Source organism: Oncorhynchus clarkii, chromosome 4 (assembly GCF_045791955.1).
Source record: "Oncorhynchus clarkii lewisi isolate Uvic-CL-2024 chromosome 4, UVic_Ocla_1.0, whole genome shotgun sequence".
In the NCBI taxonomy this organism is placed as follows: domain Eukaryota; kingdom Metazoa; phylum Chordata; class Actinopteri; order Salmoniformes; family Salmonidae; genus Oncorhynchus; species Oncorhynchus clarkii.
In genome coordinates, this window is record NC_092150.1 from 45543063 (window position 1) to 45564091 (window position 21029).

At 42.2% G+C, this 21029-nt stretch overlaps 1 protein-coding gene across 1 annotated transcript; it reads left to right on the forward strand.

The window, feature by feature from the left end:
• Positions 1 to 99: 99 nt before the first annotated feature.
• LOC139406869 (tetraspanin-4-like) lies at positions 100 to 19756 on the forward strand. Its single transcript, XM_071149989.1, has 9 exons — positions 100 to 707; positions 1982 to 2051; positions 7980 to 8171; positions 8356 to 8430; positions 8758 to 8853; positions 14617 to 14730; positions 15169 to 15252; positions 15562 to 16467; positions 16547 to 19756. The coding sequence occupies exons 2-8, from the start codon at positions 1983 to 1985 to the stop codon at positions 15628 to 15630; spliced, it is 699 nt and encodes a 232-aa protein (XP_071006090.1). The 5' UTR covers positions 100 to 707; position 1982; the 3' UTR covers positions 15631 to 16467; positions 16547 to 19756.
• The last annotated feature ends 1273 nt before the right edge of the window (positions 19757 to 21029 follow it).

Genomic DNA, 21029 nt, shown 5'->3' on the forward strand with positions numbered 1-21029 from the left:
AATAGGATAATCTGACAGAGAATAATGTTTGTTTAGAGAGAGAGAAGGAGAGAGGTAGAGAGTGTGAGAGAGAGAGGGAGGGAGGGAGAGAGATGTGTTGAGTAAGGGGACGGAGGTGAGGAGGAAGAAGGGGCGCTGGAGGAGGGACGGCAAAAATACTGAGGAGAGGAGGGGGAGCAAGAGAGAAAAGAGAGCGGCAACAACACAGTCACATCTGGAAGTTATTGCGAAGTGGAGAGAGTGAGGGAGAGAGAAAGAGAGAGAACTGTATTGTGAATTGAAAAGAGGGAGAAAGGATAAACAAACTCTAGATGTAGAGATAGATAGACTTGTTAAATGTATCAACTGAGTTAAAGATTTACAGGAGGACAGAGTTTATCTAAAAGTTGACAAGAATTCTACAGTGGACAGAGAGAAAGGAACAGAGGAAAAGAAAGAGAGAGCGCAAGAAACTGTAATTCTATCCTAAGAACAATCCATACCAAGAGGGGAGAACGACAGAGAGGGAAAACTAATGTAGCTTTCTAATCTGGAGGACCGTCTAAAACAGAACAAAGTGGTCTGAATCAAAACGTATGTTATTGAGTTGAAATTAAATCAACTCAACAAAGGAGAAGTGTCCAGAGAACAAAAGAGGAGTCCCCTAGTCTGGAATTCTTCTACGCATTTGTCTTCCTATCAAGCCTGTGGAGTCAACCGTCAGACAGGTACAGTAGACTTAATTAAAACACACACACACACAGTCTTGTACACCTAACCTTGTGGGGACACACAATTCAGTCCCATTCAAAATCCTATTTTGCCTAACCCCTAACCTTAACTCATATTCTTACCCTTACACTAACCCAAAAAGCTAACCTTAACCCTAACCCTTAACGTTAATCTAGCCCTAACACAAATTCTAACCTTAACCCTAAACTCCCTAGAAATAGCATTTGACCTCATGGGGACTAACAAAATGTCCCCAGTTGGTCAAATGTTTGTTTGTTTACTATTCTTGTGGGGACACACACACACACGTTAAAGGTCTCGGCCATTGCAGGTATGCCTTGTCTGTGTATGCATGGATCCTAGTAATGGCATATAATTGCTCTATGATAAATTGGATGTGTAAGACTGAGACTAATTTCTATGTAATATCATTTACATCAGAACTTAAGCCAAAGTCGTTTTTTTCTTCTTCTGTACGTCTGCCTCCAGTTCTGTCCATTCTAAGCGTTGAACAAATAAAAACGTTTAAAATGCTTTTGCATTGTTCACACTATTGACATGAATGTCTTTTTGCTTGATCAAGAATTGTTCCCCATTTTCAAAGACTGGCTGACTCTTACTTTACAACTATTAATAAAAGACGTACTCCTCTGTCTCATTCTGTTCTAAGTATTTTCAAGTCTATTCCACCACACTATTCTGCCCTCTGGCATCAGCATGCCTTTAGAATGTGTTATGAGTCATGTTTATCATGTCTCTGGCTGGTCATGGTAACCTTCCACGAAACGCCCCACATGAGTTAAATTAGCACGCACACATGCACACACACACAATTAGCAGTCCAGCAGGAGAAGGGAGGTTCCTTCCTGTCCGCTCCAACAAGCTGACTTCCTGTGTGTGGAACAAGTCACTAGATTCCACCACAGTGACTGTGTGACTTATCAGACCCACTCAGGAACACAGCCTAGGTAGTCCACCATACACACTGTACTGGCTGGCTAAGAACACTACAACACAGGCATCCACCCCCCCCCCCCCCCCCACACACACAACTAACCGCAGCCACACCATATAAATACCTTTACAAGTAAGCTAACCACAATACACAAAACCATCTGCCACCACAACCACACCTCAAATGTGCTGCACGTCCAAGGTATACTTGAGTAGAGTTAAAGTTGATTAAACTTCTCAAGTCTTGAACTTGTTATGAACTAATTAGCTTGAACTTGATATTAGTATATAAAATAATTTGTTCTCTATCTGACAGGATGTCAGCCTCTCGGAGGTGCCTGTACTGCGTGAAATACCTCATGTTCGTCTTCAACCTCATCTTCTGGGTCAGTACCTTTACGTCTCTGTTCTTTGGCATGCCTCAGCTTTTTGAAGGCACAATCTGTACGATTTTAAATGAATAACATACAGCACAGTATACCCATTGTTTGAATCTTGAAGAATATAACTTACCAAACAAAGTGGGAGGGACAGGCTGTTGAAATCACAGATTGGGCTTTTCAGCTCCAATTCCAGTTCTGATCTGTTTCTGGTCTTTGTCTAGTCCTGTTTGTGTGGTTGTATTATGGTGTTCCTCTAGCTCTCTTCTTGTCCTGTTCTGGCTCAGTTCTGGTCTGTTCTACTCTGGCTTTGTTCTAGTTTTGTACTAGTTTTGTTGTGATCCTGTTTTTATTATGTTCAAGTTTGGTCTATTTATTTGTCTCCCAAATGAATACATTTGTGATCCCAGATAAACGTGAATATGACCTTAGGATGGGGAACAAGTTCACATGATGTACACTATTGGCTAACAACACAAGGATGTGAATACAAAATCTGAATTGGATATAATAAAGTGCAAAGTCATAAAGGGCCATGGAGTAAAACATTTTTAAAAAAAGGGTCACAAAGTGGGAAAACACATGATAAAGCCTCTGGTTGGTGCCCCCAGGACATAAAACTACACTCCAATAACTCTGGACATACAGTACTAGTCAAACGTTTGGACACATCTTATTCATTATAGGGCTTTATTTTCTACATTGTAGAACAATTGTAAAGACTATGAAAGAATACATATGGAATGATGTAGTAACCCAAAAAGTTTTAACAAATATATTTTATATTAGAGATTCTTCAAAATAGCCACCCTTTGCCTTGTTGACAGCTTTGCACACTCTTGGCATTCTCTCAACCAGCTTCATGAAGTAGTCACCTGGAATGCATTTCAATTAACAGGTGTGCCTTGTTAAAAGTTAACAGTTCAAGTAACAGACAAATCTCAACAACAACTGTTCAGAGGAAACTGCGTGAATCAGGCCTTCAACAAATAAAATACAATTTTATTGGTCACATACATGTTTAGCAGATGTTATTGCGGGTGAAGTGAAATGCTTGTGTTTCTAGCTCCAACAGTGCAGTATTATCTAACAAGTAATATCTAACAATTTCACAACAATTACACACAATACATACAAATCTAAAGGAATGGAATTAAGAATATATAAATATTTGGATGAGCAATGTCGGAGCGGCATAGACTAAAATACAATAGAATAGAATACAGCATATACACTACCGGTCAAAAATGTTATAACACCTACTCATTCAAGGTTTTTAAATTAGATTTTTTACTATTTCCTACATTGTAGTGAAGACATCAAAACTATGAAATAATACAAATGGAATAATGAAGTAACCAAAAAAGTGTTAAACAAATAATCTGATGCAGGTCATCTGATGCAGCACTCTGGTAAGGGTAAAATAGCCCTTACACAGCCTGGAGGTGTGTTGGTCATTGTCATGTTGAAAAACAAATGACAGTCCCACGAAGCCCAAACCAGATGGGATGGCGTATCGCTGCAGAATGCTGTGGTAGCCATGCTGGTTAAGTGTGCCTTGAATTCTAAATAAATCACAGACAGTATCACCAGAAAAGCACCCCCACACCATAACACCTCCTTCTCCATGCTTTACGGTGGGAAATACACATGCAGAGATCATCCGTTCACCCACTACGCGTCTCACAAAGACACAGCGGCTGGATCCAAAAATCGCCAATTTGGACTTCAGACCAAAGGACAAATTTCCACTAATGTGTCTGTTACTTGAACTCTGTCAAGCATTTATTTGGGCTGCAATTTCTGAGGCTGGTAGCTCTAATGAACATATCCCCTGCAGCAGAGGTAACTCTGGGTCTTCCATTCCTGTGGCGGTCCTCATGAGAGCCAGGTTCATCATAGCGTTTGATGGTTTTTGCGACTGCACTTGAAGAAACTTTCAAAATTCTTATTTTCCGTATTGACTGACCTTCATGTCTTAAAGTAATGATGGGCTGTCGATTCTCTTTGCTTATTTGAGCTGTTCTTACCATAATATGGACTTGGTCTTTTACCAAATCTTCTGTATACCCCCCTACCTTGTCACAACACAACTGATTGGCTTAAACGCATTAAGAAGAAAATAAATTCCACAAATTAACTTTTAAGAAGGCACACCTGTTAATTGAAATTAATTGCAGGTGACTACTTAATGAAGCTGGTTGAGAGAATGCAATCTGTCATCAAGGCAAACGGTGGCTACTTTGAAGAATCTAAAATAAAAAATAATATAAAACATGATTCCATATGTGTTATTTCATAGCTTTGACATATTCACTATTATTCTACCATGTAGAAAATAGTAAAAATAAAGAAAAACCATTCAATGAGTATGTGTGCAGCAAACGTTTGACCGGTAGTGTACATATGAGATGGGTAATGCAAAAATATGTAAACATGATTAAAGTGATGAGTGTTCCATTATTAAAGTGGCCAGTGACTTCAAGTCTATGTACAGTATATATGGCAGTAGCCTCTAAGGTGCTAGTGATTTCTATTTAACAATCTGATGGCCTTGAGATAGAAGCTGTTTTTCAGTCTCTCAGTCCCAGCTTTGATGCATCTGTACTGACCTCGCCTTCTGGATGGTAGCAGGGTGAAAAGGCAGTGGCTCGGGTGGTTGGTGTCCTTGATGATCTTTTAAGCCTTCCTGTGACATCGGGTGCTGTTGGTGTCCTGGAGGGCAGGTAGTTTGTCCCCAGTGATGCGTTGGGTAGACCGTACCACCCTGGAGATCCCTGCAGTTGCGGGTGGTGCAGTTGCCCGACAAGAAGTGCCAAGACAAATTTCTTCAGCCTCCTGAGGTTGAAGAGGCGCTGTTGGTTCTTCTTCACCACACTGTCTGTGTGGGTGGACCATTTCAGTTTGTCAGTGATGTGTACCCCTAGGAACTTGAAGCTTTCCACCTTCTCCACTGCGGTCCCGTCAATGTGCATAGGTGGGTGCTTCCTCTGCTGTTCCCTTGTAGGATTTTTAATGAATTTATTTGCAAATGATGGTGGAAAATAAGTATTTGGTCACCTACAAACAAACAAGATTACTGGCTCTCACAGACCTGTAACTTCTTCTTTAAGAGGCTCCTCTGTCCTCCACTCGTTACCTGTATTAATGGCACCTGTTTGAACTTTTCAGTATAAAAGACACCTGTCCACAACCTCAAACAGTCACACTCCAAACTCCACTATGGCCAAGACCAAAGAGCTGTCAAAGGACACCAGAAACAAAATTGTAGACCTGCACCAGGCTGGGAAGACTGAATCTGCAATAGGTAAGCAGCTTGGTTTGAAGAAATCAACTGTGGGAGCAATTATTAGGAAATGGAAGACATACAAGACCACTGATAATCTCCCTCGATCTGGGGCTCCACGCAAGATCTCACCCCGTGGGGTCAAAATGATCACAAGAACGGTGAGCAAAAATTCCAGAACCACACGGGGGGACCTAGTGAATGACCTGCAGAGAGCTGGGACCAAAGTAACAAAGCCTACCATCAGCAAGGGCATTGAAGATGAAACGTGGCTGGGTCTTTCAGCATAACAATGATCCCAAACACACCGCCCGGGCAACGAAGGAGTGGCTTCGTAAGAAGCATTTCAAGGTCCTGGAGTGGCCTAGCCAGTCTCCAGATCTCAACCCCATAGAAAATCTTTGGAGGGAGTTGAAAGTCTGTGTTGCCCAGCAACAGCCCCAAAACATCACTGCTCTAGAGGAGATCTGCATGGAGGAATGGGCCAAAATACCAGCAACAGTGTGTGAAAACCTTGTGAAGACTTACAGAAAACATTTGACCTCTGTCATTGCCAACAAAGGGTATATAACAAAGTATTGAGATAAACTTTTGTTATTGACCAAATACTTATTTTCCACCATAATTTGCAAATAAATTCATTAAAAATCCTACAATGTGATTTTCTGGATTTTTTTTCTCATTTTGTCTGTCATAGTTGAAGTGTACCTATGATGAAAATGACAGGCCTCGCTCATCTTTTTAAGTAGGAGAACTTGCACATTTGGTGGCTGACTAAATACTTTTTTGCCCCACTGTACATGGCTGTGGCTATAACCGAAGAGACTTCTCTTGGGGTGTAATATGGACAACATTTTATTGTTAGGTATTCTTGGGTTGGGTGAACAATAGGACTTGGGTTTCTGTATGTTATCACAATCACACCATGAGTAGTTAATCTTCTTCTTCCCGGAGAGATCTATATTCCTGTCCGTTCGATGAACTGAGAACCCACCTGGCTGTACGGACTCAGACAGTATATCCAGAGAGAGCCATGTTTCCATGAAACAGAGTATGTTTAAATTACTGATGTCTCTAGCCCTGATCCTAGCCCTGAGCTTGTCAACTTTATTATCCAGAGGCTGAACATTAGCGAGTAATATACTCGGAAGCGGTGGGTGGTGTGCGCGACTAGGAGTCCACTCCGAATACCTCTTCTCCGCCGGCTGTGTTTTGGATCAGCCTCTGGATTCAGTTCAATTGCCCTGGAGGATACGAACAAAGGATCAAATTCGGGAAAGTCGTATTCCTGCTCGAAATGCTGGTGAGTTACCGCCGAAAGTTATTTCCGGTTGTATGTAATAACAAAAAAAAAATCAGGGCTAATAATCGAAGAAATAACACATTAAACAATTACTGCAAAATTCAATGCCCTGGGAACTAAAAGCACAACTGCCCTATCTGTTGGCGCCATTTTATCATGGTCAAATTGCTGCAAAGAAACCACTACTAAGGGCCAAGAAACACGAGCAATAGACATTAGACCGGTGGAAATCTGTCCTTTGGTCTGATGAGTAAAATGTGAGATTTTTGGTTCCAACCGCCGTTTCTTTGTGAGACGCAGAATAGGTGAACAGAATCTCCGCATGTGTGGTTCCCACCGTGAAGCATAGAGGAGGAGGTCTGATGGTGTGGGGGTGCTTTGCTGGTGACACTGTAGTGATTTATTTAGAATTCAAGGCACACTTAACCAGCATGGCTACCACAGCATTCTGCAGCGATACGCCATCCCATCTGGTTTGTGCTTATTGGGACTCTTGTTTGTTTTTCAAAAGGACAATGACCCAACACACCTCCAGGCTGTGTAAGGGCTATTTGACCAAGAAGGAGAGTGATGGAATGCTGCATCAGATGACCTGGCTTCCACAATCACCCAACCTTAACCCAATTGTGATGGCTTGGGATGAGGACCACAGAGTGAAGGAAAAGCAGCCAACAAGTGCTCAGCATATGTGGGAACTCCTTTAAGACTGTTGGAAAAGCATTCCAAGTGAAGCTGGTTGAGAGACTGCCAAGAGTGTGCAAAGCTGTTATCAAGGCAAAGGGTGGCTACTTTAAAGAATCTCAAATATAAAATATATTTTGATTTGTTTAACACTTTTTTGGTTACTACATGATTTCATATGTATTATTTCATAGTTTTGTTATCTTCACTATTATTCTACAATGTAGAAAATAGTAAAAAATAAATATAAACCATTGAATGAGTAGGTGTGTCCAAACGTTTGACTGGTACCGTATGTTAGTTGCTAGGAACATATGGAAACACAATCAACAGGAGACTCCAGCCAAATCTCTACGTATGTAGTTCAAGCAGGCAGCATTGATGATCTCATTCTGTTTTAGCTTTTAAAATGCACAACTTATAACACAGGGCATGATCCCATATGCAAGTGTTTTTATACATGTAAACACATACAGATCTGGGACCAGTCACAACAGGCAGGGTGAGTCCCAATGCAAAAACTTCCTTTCCTATGTCCTATCTTCTAACTATGGAGGCAACTACTTCTGACTCGAAAATCTAAGTTTATCTGAAACATGGGTCGAACTACCACTACGTATTGGGATTCACCCTAAGTCACCTTTTATGTCTCCTCTCTCTGTAGCTGGGAGGGTGTGGCCTGTTTGGAGTGGGAGTGTGGCTATCATTCACCCAGTCCGAGTTCTCCTCCCTCCCGCTGTCTTTTCCCTCACTCTCTGCAGCAAACCTACTTCTGGTCGCTGGGGGCGTCACCATGGTGACAGGCTTCCTGGGTTGCCTTGGCGCCCTGAAGGAGCAGCGCTGCCTGCTGATGACGGTGAGTCCCCATGACATCACAATACATGGGTCAACCTCAATCATGTTAAATACTTTTACAAGTCAACTTACCACAACACACAAAACCACATACACACGCACAGGTCCAAATAATTTAAAATATCTATTCACATCCCCTAACCCATCTCTCTCTCCCCCATCTCTCTCTCCCTCCCTCTCCACAGTTCTTTGTAATCCTTTTGCTCCTGGTGTTGACAGAGGTGACTCTAACCCTGGTCCTCCATATCTTTCACAACGAGGTGAGTCCAGTCTACCATCCATCTACAACCCTCCTGGCCACTCATAAAGATCCAGTTTCACCCACTAATGTTTAACAACCCCAAATGGGGGTCGTTAGTAAAGTTTTACCGCTATATTACCACTAAATTAACAACCAGTGTTTAAAGAAAAACGATATACTGATACAGAGATTGATGCAGAAGACAAAGAGGTGGTACAGTCATCTACATTCTAGAGGCCTTCTGTACATCTGCATTATCCCCTATATCTGTCTCATATGCTGCAAGTATATGAAGGCCCCCACTTCATCCTTCTCTTTCTTTCTCCCTTTCCATCCCTTCTTTCAGCTGGACACGAAAGCTCAGGATGAGTTAAAGGAGGGGCTGAAGAATTACTTGACAGATGAAGGACTGAAGAAGTCATGGGACAATGTGCAGAAAATGGTAGAGGGGGATCAAATAAAATAAAATGCATTTGTCACATACACATGGTTAGCAGATGTTAATGTGAGTGTAGCAAAATGCTTGTGCTTCTAGTTCCGACAATGCAGTAGTAACCAACGAGTAATCTAACCTAACAATTCCAAAACTACTACCTTATACACACAAGTGTAAAGGGATAAAGCATAGTAAGAATATGTACATAAAGATATATGAATGAGTGATGGTACAGAACGGCATAGGCAAGATGCAGTAGATGGTATAGAGTACAGTATATACACATGAGATGAGTAATGTAGGGTATGTAAACATTATATTGAGTAGCATTGTTTAAAGTGGCTAGTGATATATTTTACATCAATTTCCATCAATTCCCATTATTAAAGTGGCTGGAGTTGAGCTAGTGTGTTGGCAGCAGCCACTCAATGTTAGTGGTGGCTGTTTAACAGTCTGATGGCCTTGAGATAGAAGCTGTTTTTCAGTCTCTCGGTCCCTGCTCTGATGCACCTGTACTGACCTCGCCTTCTGGATGATAGCAGGGTGAACAGGCAGTGGCTCGGGTGGTTGTTGTCCTTGATGATCTTTATGGCCTTCCTGTGACATCGGGAGGTGTAGGTGTCCTGGAGGGCAGGTAGTTTGCCCTCGGTGATGCGTTGTGCAGACCTCACTACCCTCTGGAGAGCCTTACGGTTGTGGGCGGAGCAGTTGCCGTACCAGGCGGTGATACAGCCCGACAGGATGCTCTCGATTGTGCATCTGTAGAAGTTTGTGAGTGCTTTTGGTGACAAGCCAAATTTCTTCAGCCTCCTGAGGTTGAAGAGGCGCTGCTGCGCCTTCTTCATGATGCTGTCTGTGTGGGTGGACCAATTCAGTTTGTCTGTGATGTGTACGCCGAGGAACTTAAAACTTACTACCCTCTACTACCCTCTTGTTTTGTCCCATCGATGTGGATAGGGGGGTGCTCCCTCTGCTGTTTCCTGAAGTCCACAATCATCTCCTTAGTTTTGTTAACGTTTAGTGTGAGGTTATTTTCCTGACACCACACTCCGAGGGCCCTCACCTCCTCCCTCTAGCCTGTCTCGTCGTTGTTGGTAATCAAGCCTACCACTGTAGTGTCGTCCGCAAACTTGATGATTGAGTTGGAGGCGTGCATGGCCACGCAGTCGTGGGTGAACAGGGAGTACAGGAGAGGGCTCAGAACGCACCCTTGTGAGGCCCCAGTGTTGAGGATCAGCGGGGTGGAGATGTTGTTACCTACCCTCACCACCTGGAGGCGGCCCGTCAGGAAGTCCAGTACCCAGTTGCACAGGGCGGGGTCGAGACCCAGGGTCTCGAGCTTGATGACGAGTTTGGAGGGTACTATGGTGTTAAATGCTGAGCTGTAGTCGATGAACAGCATTCTCACATAGGTATTCCTCTTGTCCAGATGGGTTAGGGCAGTGTGCAGTGCGGTTGAGATTGCATCGTCTGTGGACCTATTTGGGCGGTAAGCAAATTGGAGTGGGTCTAGGGTGTCAGGTAGGGTGGAGGTGATATGGTCCTTGACTAGTCTCTCAAAGCACTTCACGGAAGTGAGTGCTACGGGGCGGTAGTCGTTTAGCCCTCTTGAAGCATGTGGGAACAGCAGACTGGGATAAGGATTGATTGAATATGTCCGTAAACACACCAGCCAGCTGGTCTGCGCATCCTCTGAGGACGCGGCTGGGGATGCCGTCTGGGCCTGCAGCCTTGCAAGGGTTAACACGTTTAAATGTTTTACTCATGTTGGCTGCAGTGAAGGAGAGTCCGCATGTTTTGGTTGCGGGCCGTGTCAGTGGCACTGTATTGTCCTCAAAGCGGGCAAAAAAGTTATTTAGTCTGCCTGGGAGCAAGACATCCTGGTCCGTGACGGGGCTGGTTTTCTTTTTATAATCCGTAATTGACTGTAGACCCTGCCACATACCTCGTGTCTGAGCCGTTGAATTGCGACTCTACTTTGTCTCTATACTGACGCTTAGCTTGTTTGATTGCCTTGCGGAGGGAATAGCTACACTGTTTGTATTCGGTCATGTTTCCGGTCACCTTGCCCTGGTTAAAACCAGTGGTTCATGCTTTCAGTTTCACGCGAATGCTGCCATCAATCCACGCTTTCTGGTTTGGGAATGTTTTAATCGTTGTTATGGGAACGTCATCTTCAATGCACTTTCTAATGAACTCGCTCACCGAATCAGCGTATTCGTCAATGTTGTTGTTGGACGCAGTGCGGAACATATCCCAGTCCACGTGATGGAAGCAGTCTTGGATCGTGGAATCAGATTGGTCGGACCGGCGTTGAACAGATCTGAGCGCGGGAGCTTCTTGTTTTAGCTTCTGTCTGTAGACAGGGAGCAACAAAATGGAGTCGTGGTCAGCTTTTCCGAAAGGAGGGCAGGGGAGGGCCTTATATGCGTCACGGAAGTTAGAATAGCAATGATCCAAGGTTTTACCAGCCCTGGTTGCGCAAACGATATGCTGATACAATTTAGGGAGTCTTGTTTTCAGATTAGCCTTGTTAAAATCCCCAGCTACAATGAATGCAGCCTCAGGATATGCGGTTTCCAGTTTGCATAGAGTTTAATAAAGTTAGTTCAGGGCCATCAATGTGTCTGCTTGGGGGGGGGGAATATATACGGCTGTGATTATAATCGAAGATAATTCCCTTGGTAGATAATGCGGTCGACATTTGATTGTGAGGAATTCTAAATCAGGTGAACAGAAGGACTTGAGTTCCTTTATGTTGTTGTGACCACACCACGTCTCGTTAACCATAAGGCATACACCCCCGCCCCTCTTCTTACCAGAAAGATGTTTGTTTCTGTCGGCACGATGCGTGAAGAAACCAGCTGGCTGCACCGATTCCGTTAGAGTCTCTCGAGTGAGCCATGTTTCCGTGAAGCAAAGAACGTTACAGTCTCTGATGTCCCTCTGGAATGCTACCCTTGCTCGGATTTCATCAACCTTGTTGTCAAGAGACTGGACATTGGCGAGAAGTATGCTAGGGAGAGGTGCACGATGTGCCCGTCTCCGGAGCCTGACCAGAAGACCGCTTCGTTTCCCTCTTTTTCGACGTCGTTGTTTTGGGTCGCAGGCTGGGATCCATTCCGTTGTCCTGGGTGAAAGGCAGAACACAGGATCCGCTTCGGGAAATCATATTCCTGGTCGTACTGATGGTGAGTTGACGTTGCTCTTATATTCAGTAGTTCTTCCCGACTGTATGTAATGAAACATAAGATTACCTGGGGAACCAATGTAAGAAATAACACACATGCATAGTTTCCGAGGCGGCCATCTCTGTCGGCGCCGGAAGTAGGGTTAGGGGACACCCACCTATCTCTAGTTTGTCACCTTATATGCTGCTTGTGTCTGTTCTGTGTATATTTTGTGTATTTCGTGATAAATCACTTAATCTGACTGACGATGATAGTAAAGACTTACACTGAGTATAGAAAACATTAAGAACACCTGCTCGTTCCGTGACATAGACTGACCAGGGGAATTGAGAGGTGAAAGCTATAATCCCTTATTGATGTCACTTATTAAAATCTACTTCAATCAGTGTAGATGAAGGGTAGGAAACAGGTTAAAGGAAGATTTTTAAGCCTTGAGACAATTGAGACGTATTGTGTATATGTGCCATTCAGAGGGTGAATGAGGCAAGAACAAATATTTACGTGCCTTTTAATGGGGTATGGTAGTAGTTGCCAGGTGAACCGGTGCAATGCTGCTGGGTTTTCACAATCAATAGTTTCCCATGTGTATCAAGAATGGTCAAACAGCCCACTTAACACAACTGTGGGAAGTTTTGGAATCAGTATGGGCCACCATCCCTGTGAAACACAGATACATTTTCAGTTTTATAATGCTATTCCACACATTTTGTCTTGAGGCTAAGTAAAAATGATGCAGTTTTAAAGCAAATTTCCTGCAATTCTACACTTTTGCTGTTTTATAGCTCTCCGCTGGGCACTATTCCATGTTGGTTCAACGTAATTTAATTGAAATGACGTGGAAGCAAGGTTGATTCAACCAGTGCGTGCCCAGTTGGCCATCCCATGCTTTTGTTCACATTTTACCATGAGGCTGAGAGAGAATTGTGCAATTTAACAGCTAATTTCCTGCAATTCTACACATTTTGCTATCATATGCTATCTGGGGGCCCCCCGACCTCCTGATGTGGGCCCCAAAAACCCATAATTAAAAATGTCACGTTTTTGGGGGGTTTGGGGGCCCCTGGAGGTCAGGGGCCCGGGGCACGTGCCCTGCATGCCCATTCCGGTAATCCGGCCCTGTACCCTCTCCCATAACAGGAAAAAGCTGAAGGATGTGCTGGAGAAACGTAACCACTCTCAAATTTAAAGACAGAGCTATGGATGCTAGAGGGGTATCCTACGAAGCACGCTATATCTACTCAGAGTTATCTAAAGCTAACCCGCTTCAATTAGCTTTACATTCCAGCTAAGGCTTCATCCATACTACAATGGTGGATATTGCTCATTCACCTGCCGCTAACTCTAGCAGGCTTGTAACTGTACGTGCATGTCGCACATGGCTAGTCGAACACCCAACTTTTCATTGAGACAATGCTGAAACATCAATCCGTGGGCGAGTCCGTGCCATATTTTCAATTGTGCCGAAATCAAAATGAAAGAAAAGTTATCTTGCAAATTCAGCAGCGTGAAATAGGCTTTTAGAAGTGCCGTTATTGTATTAGTTATTATTGATATGCTTATCAATGCACAAACTCATTTTTTCCCCCACTCCTATCAATATGTATTAAGTCATACAAAAATTTTACATTGCGTGAAGTTGTATTCTGTCTTTACATTGCATTCTGTCATTACTAAATGTGTAATTTTACATTTTAACCCCAAAAATTTTACACACAAAAAAAAGTGGTTAATAAAATATTTAAAATCAGTCAACTTCCTCAAATGAAGGGGATGATGATGCAATCTTTGCAAGAGGGAGGGATCTCGCCCTCAACTAGCAGCTCAGTCAGTTCATGCAGGGTAAATAAATGGAGTTAGCCGTGAGTTCTGACTGATTCGTTGCCATAGAAATGTACCTGGCAAAAGGTGAGCCACATTCGTATGACCAGTTATACCTAGTTGAACTCAGAGTTGACCTAAGTTACCTCCTAACTCCTCAAACCTGCTTCGTAGGATACCCCTCAGAACTGACCATCCATTGTTTTACTTTGTTTACAAACATTGGAGTAAAACAAGCTTATATTTTGGTGGGGTACGACAGTTGAACTAAGCTTATGAGGCATTTATAAGTTATATTCTTCAACAATCAATGGCTACATATCATTAATTTATATGTCCAAATATGGATGTAGCTATTGCAGATTGTCCCTGTTCAGGGACCTGACTTAACCAGTCAGCAAGCTACTGTAGCTGTTACAGTAGACTTATTTTGCGAGCACTAGTTAGCATTGGCTCGCGAAAATACCTCTAACTTCCTTCATACTGGACACAGATACATAAAAATAGTATCCATGAGTTCATCAGACTCTGCGTAAGTAGAAAAGGGGCCAACATCTGGCACTATCCCTTTAAATCTCCCGAATTGGCTAGAAAGTTACATCCATGTACATACGGTATAGTATCAGTGAGTCTGAGGGGCTGTGCAGTTGCTGATTCAGGGACACATTTTTTAGGGGCACATTTTCAAACAAACAAACTAACAATCTGAAAGAGTCAGAGACCAACAGAGATAATAACAAATGCAATATTTGTTTCTTAGTTCAAGTGCTGCGGCGTGACCAACAAAACAGATTGGTACCTCCTGGTCAACGGAACGCTCCCCTTTTCCTGCTGCTCCGGGGGGATGGACCAATGTGTTGAAGGATGGATCGAGGTCAGACTACTTCTCAAATGTAGGGGGGGGCGGGGAGGAGGGAGAGTCAAGGTTCAACAGCCTGCTCACAAGACATTTCCCAGCTGTCTACATGTCTTGCTGTGCGATGTGCATGTGCGCTCACACTTGTAAAGAATGACCCTGACTGTGATAGTACAATTTATTTTCTCGACTGTGTTCTTTCAACACTCAATTCTCATCAACATATTGCTCTCCTTCTCACTCACATCTGTCCTCCACTCTTCTCTCCTCTACCCAACCCCCATCTCTCTCTCTCTGTCCCCCACCCTCCCCCTCATCTACTGCTCCTTTGCCTTTGCCCTTTTCTCTTCCCCTTTTCCTCTCACATTTCCCTCTCCTCCTCCCATCCCTCCCTTTCCTCCATCCCCTTTGTCCTTCTCTCTTCTCACGATTTCCTCTTCCTCTTCCCTCTCTCAGCCGTGTTATCAGAAGGCCAGACAGTGGCTCCTGGACAACATCCTCTCTGTCCTGGTGTTTGGAGTCTGCATTGGCATTGTCCAGGTAACTACCACATATTAATTTATCAATCAATTTCCACCAAGCAGGATCATTGTTAGTCAACTAAATGTGCTTAACACCCAGATATAACTTAACTTGCATGTTTACGAAGAAAGCTTGAATCTGGGTTATTGAGAATATTTAGTCTGTTGTAACATATCTAAACTTGATGAACTAAGAAATATGAGCTTCAAACATTGAGTTTAAAAAATCTAAACATTTAGGAAAGTTATCTGGCAAACAATTCACTTATCCGGTTTTGTGAAATATAGGTCACATTTTTATAACTCAAACATTCTCTTGTCGTTTCAGATCCTGGCTCTGATTTTCTCCCTGCTGATGTACTGCCAGATCCTCCGTGCTGAGAAGTACCTGGACTGATCTGGGACTGGTCCTTCACAGACAGGAGAAGCTGAATGAGAGACTCCCTAGCTGCCACAGAGTTCATCTGACGTTTCTTTAAGGTTTTCCTTCGGTTATTTGAAAAATAACTTCTCCACGCCATTGTGGGAACTAAAAGAAAAGTGTTAGCTGGTGTGTTTTATACCAACTGCTGGGGATGGTTTTTCAGAACATTAAATCCAGATCAAAATCAGCCTTTTTGTGTGTTCAATTCTGTTAAGTTTAATCAAATATATTTGAATGAGAACACATCACCCATTTGAAGGGTAATTTTCATCTGGATTGATGGTTCTTAGAACACAGCACTAAAAACCATGGGGCACATTCCAGGTCGTCTTCATTGCGGTCATGTTGCTCAGATCTCACAACGCCTGGTGAAGTGTAATTCAATTGGCTTTGAGAGATCTGATCATCTGGAATACAGCCCTTTACTTATCATGTATAAAAGAAGGACATTATTTGTAACTATTGGGGACTACGTGCTACTTGTCACTTTCACTATTAGGCGATACTAATAATATTGTTTAGTAGTGAAAATATAAAGTGCTTGCCCTGATGTCCATGGACAAGCAGTGAGACTTGCCCCAAAGAAACACTTACACTATTCTGTTCAACTGCAGCATATTTTAAACAAAAGTCTAAACTATATGTTTTAAAGTGAGCCTTACCAAAGCAAATAAAATGTAAATACATTGTAATTTGTATGCATGTGAAGTGGTAGTTGTTTTGTGAACTTCAGCATTTTGTAAAAAACACAAATGTATGACTCTGATTGTGAATGCTGTAATAGTTCAAACAACTTGTTTTCCATATGAGGTATGAGGTGTTGTCGGTATGATGTATGACTCTGATTGTGAATGCTGTAATAGTTCAAACAACTTGTTTTCCATATGAGGTATGAGGTGTTGTCGGTATGATGTATGACTCTGATTGTGAATGCTGTAATAGTTCAAACAACTTGTTTTCCAAATTGTGCGTATGAGGTGTTTTCGGTATGAATTCACTTCTCTTATAGTTGAGACGAGCCTATGCTTTCATATACTTATTCAGTCCAATAGACAACTGAAGAGGTAATTGACTTGCAACAGGGTTCGTCATTCTAATGAAATATATATCACCTATATAAATGGACTATGAAAGTATGCTATTTAATTATGATCTGCGGTCATAACACCAAGTAATGAAACCCAAACCAAACCAATGACTACACTGTACAGTGTTTTGTAAAACATGTCAATAGAAAAACTTTGCTAAGAAAATAATTGTACAAGTACACATGATTCTCAGACATAAATACAATTGTGACAATTCACGTGTCGTAGTGTTATAAAAAGCTAATGCCTTCTCCGTCTCTCACCACAGGAGAGACTGAGGTCATAGGAAGGGCCCTGAGTTCTACCTGACCTGACCGGAAACAACCGGAAACAACTCCAGGCCTTTGTCATAGATTACAGTTCATACAGTATTCCTGTGTAGTAAGGCTTTCCGAGCTGCCTTGACGGTGTAGGGTTGTCAGTCATACTCCAAAATCTCTAGCAAACTGGACGATACTTTCCTGCTGATGGAAAATGGGAGACGTGGGATTAGATTTTGAGGGAAAATCAGCACCAGATGCCTGCTGTGGTCAGTGACTTCTGCCTCCTGGTGGTTGTGTTTGAAAACAACCTTTAAACAGATAGGGGGCGCCAACGTTCACATTTAAAAAATTTAAAAGAGGGGTTATCGTACAATGTCACAAAAACGATGCGCATGCTTCAATGGGGCAGAAATCCTTGTGTTGTTGCGATTCTGGATGGCCAGAAGGCTAGCAACAATGACAAGATGCCATGTGGGGAATCGTAGGTGGCTCGTTTCAGCTAGTTTTAACTTGTTTTTGATACCATGTCTTGTTTTGATGTATTTTGACTGATGTCACTTCTATGCTAACATGGTCAGAATTCCCTAGCTAGCTAACCAACACCACAAAAAGTGCTCATTGTGCAAATGTATTTATGTTTTCAATAAACATTGGAGACGAAATATAGTTTACAACAATCTAAGTGAATCCCGTCTGATTTGCCCCATAGTTGCGCAGGTATCGGTTTTGTTGCTAAACAACCAACCAGTCTATACAACCAAACAAGTTATTCTTATAAAATACATGTATATATTCTTCACATATTTAGCTTTTTAGAAGAAATGGAAAACAATGAAAACGCTAAGCTAAATCTGCATTAAATGTTAGGGCTAACTTCCATTTTGCAAAAAGGGTTTAAAGATAAATAGAGCGTTCTGATAGGGACAGGGCCTGTTCCTGGCTGGCAAAGGTGTCCAGGAGCTTGGTGAAGGACGGGTATGATAGACCGGGGGGGAGCACACCATACGAGGGTATGTAGTTCGTAACAGTGTAGGTAGTTCGTAACGGTGTAGGTAGTTAGTTAGTAAATGGAGTGTCAGGTGAACTAGATCTAATTCTACACCAGAAGCCTTACCTTGTAGTGGATGGCTTCCCATTCCATAGACAGTACCTGGACGAGCTGGCGCACCATTTCTTCTTTCTGAGGACAGGAGAGATGGATAGATGGGTAAAAATAAAGAATAGCCATACAGCAGCATAGCATGTGTGTGTGTTTCCACTCACTCTATTTAAATATCATTCCTTCCTCCCGCGACCCTTTTTTAAATAATGTTTTTTTAAAGAAATGTATTTTTTATAACAACAAATCAATACAGGAAGTACATGTGGAACACAAGTATATATAAATAATATACAAAGGACAATTGGGCTAGGGGGTACAATATCACATTCCACAAGGACCTTAATTAAGGGACATACATAAACGTATTATTCAAACAGCTTTTTTGTTAGTAGAGTATTTAATTGTCTTAAAATACAGTTCAATTTATTTTTGTAAGGTAAGAAAATGTGGTGTATTGTTTGTTTGTAAATGTACATTTGTGAATATGAAATTTGGCCAAAAGAATAATGAAATGAATTACATAAAATTATTTCAGCTTATTTCTATCGTAGGTAAAGAATCCAAGCAGTACATCTCTCCACAATAGTGTAAACTCTTCAGAAATGTTTTCAATTATAAATCTACTGATGTCTTGAGACAGTTTTCTTACATGAATACAATGCCAAAAAAGATGCAACACCATTTCTGGGTGGTCATTACAAAAAGGTACAATTTGAGTTGATGTTTTCCTTAAACTTCTTAATATAGTGGTTGGCAGGATAATATTTATGAATAATTTTAAAGGAAACTTCCTTAAAACTCCCGCGCCCCTTGCCCTGCAAGTGTATACTCGTTAGACGTAATGATGCGTCATCAGAAGTGTCCACTTAATTTGAGGGCTGAGGGGATAGGGTGTGTCTTTTAAGTGTTGGGAATGCAAGTAATTTTTTCCCCCTTTAAATAATAAATATTTAGATATCGTGCGCCAGCTGTTATTTACAAAAATACATAGTCCGCCACCCCTTGTCTTACCAGACGCCGCTGTTCTATCCTGCCGATACAGCGTATAACCAGCCAGCTGTATGTTGATAATGTCGTCATTCAGCCACGACTCCGCATAATGTAATACCGTTTTTAATGTCCCATTGGTAGTTTAATCTTTTGAGTAGGTCATCGATTTTATTTTCCAAAGATTGCACGTTTGCTAGCAGAACGCAAGGCAGTGGTTAGTTTATTCGATCGCCTACGAATTCTCAGAAGGCAGCACAACCTCCGGCCCCTTTTTCGCTGCTTTCTCTTCACGCAAATGAATGACGGGCATCTGGGCCTGTTCCTGGGAAAGCAGTATAGTTTGTGGTGAGTAATCGCTGTTCTGATGTCCAGAAGTTATTTTTGGTCGTAAGAGACGGTAGCAGCAACATTACGTACAAAAAAAGTTTAAAAACAGTTACAAACAACGCAAAAAAACAAACAAAACAATACCATTGGTTAGGAACACGTAAAACGTCAGCCTTCTTCTTCAGCACCATAGTATTGTGGGATTCTGTGTTTTACATTATAGCCATTACCATATATATATGATTAAATATGATCTGATGTTGGCTGTGTGAAGTATCTGCACTTGTGCACTTGAGCATCATCATGAGATTAAACAACTGCTTGCTACATCTACTTGCCTGTTTGTGTGTGTGACAAGAACTGAGTAACATGGTATGACCTGCATGTTGCAAAACTGTAGATAACAGCCCAGCAGATGCTTTGTCCTTGTGTTTGTATGTGACAATATTGAGCACATGGTGTGACTTGCTGTATCTTACAAAGTTGTGGTTAATCAGGTATAGGGTGGGGTGGTCATCACAAGGTTTAACTGAGATGGAAAAATACTGAACAACACAATAGCAGGAACTGAGCAACTGTTATAACTAGGGGGTGATACCAGAACAGTAAGAATCTATACATCGACGGAGGGAGGACTCCAAGAAGCGCCAAGAGGCGGGGACCAGCCTGAGCGCCTGCGATAGGCTGAGCAAGTCTAAACCACGCTCAGCCTCTACTGTGATAGGCCAACAGACGGGTTGGAACTATGTCTATCACAGTATAAGAACAACTGTTTACGTACATTCTGTCAGTTCCCTGTTCTGCCCTGCATGGTATTACAGTGAGCCCGTATATACGAAAGTTGCATTTGCCATTTATTGCTTAGTTAATAAAAAATACATAGTATACAATCGGTGACTCAATGTCATATTTATCCTGATACCAGATTTGAATTTACGCAACTCTAACAGTATCTCAAGGGTTATTTAAAAAAATAACTATTTTCTACATTGTAGAATAATGGTGAAGACATCAAAACTAATCAAATAACACACATGGAATCATGTAGTAACCAAAAAAAGTGTTTGAAGAAACAAATCAAAATAGATTATAGATTCTTCGAGGTAGCCACCTTGATGATGGCTTTGCACACTCTTGGCATTCTCTCAACCAACTTCAGCTGGAATGCTTTTTCAACAGTCTTGAAGGAGTTCCCACATATGCTGAGCACTTGTTGGCTGCTTGTCCTTCACTCTGCGGTCCAACTAATCCCAAGCCATCTCAATTGGGTTGAGGTTGGTTGATTGTGGAGGCCAGGTCATCTGACGCAGCAGTCCATCACTCTCCTTCGTGGTCAAATAGCCCTTACAAAGCCTGGAGGTGTGTTGGGTCAGTGATAGTCCCACTAAGTGCAAACTAAGCGTATTGCTGCAGAATGCTGTGATAGCCATGCTGGTTAAGTGTGCCTTGAATTCTAAATAATTCACAGACAGTGTCACAAGCAAAGCACCCCCACACCTCCTCCTCCATGCTTCACGGTTTGAACCAAAAATCTCAAAATCAGACCAAAGGACAGATTTCCACTGGTTTAATGTCCATTGCTTGGTCCAATCAAGTCTCTTC

Coding starts and splice junctions, on each gene's coding strand:
- LOC139406869 (XM_071149989.1), top strand. CDS start 1,983: ATGTCAGCCTCTCGGAGGTGCCTGTACTGCGTGAAATACCTCATGTTC. Junction 2,052..7,979: donor TCTTCAACCTCATCTTCTGG/GTCAGTACCTTT, acceptor CTCTCTCTGTAG/CTGGGAGGGTGTGGCCTGTT. Junction 8,431..8,757: donor TCCATATCTTTCACAACGAG/GTGAGTCCAGTC, acceptor CCCTTCTTTCAG/CTGGACACGAAAGCTCAGGA.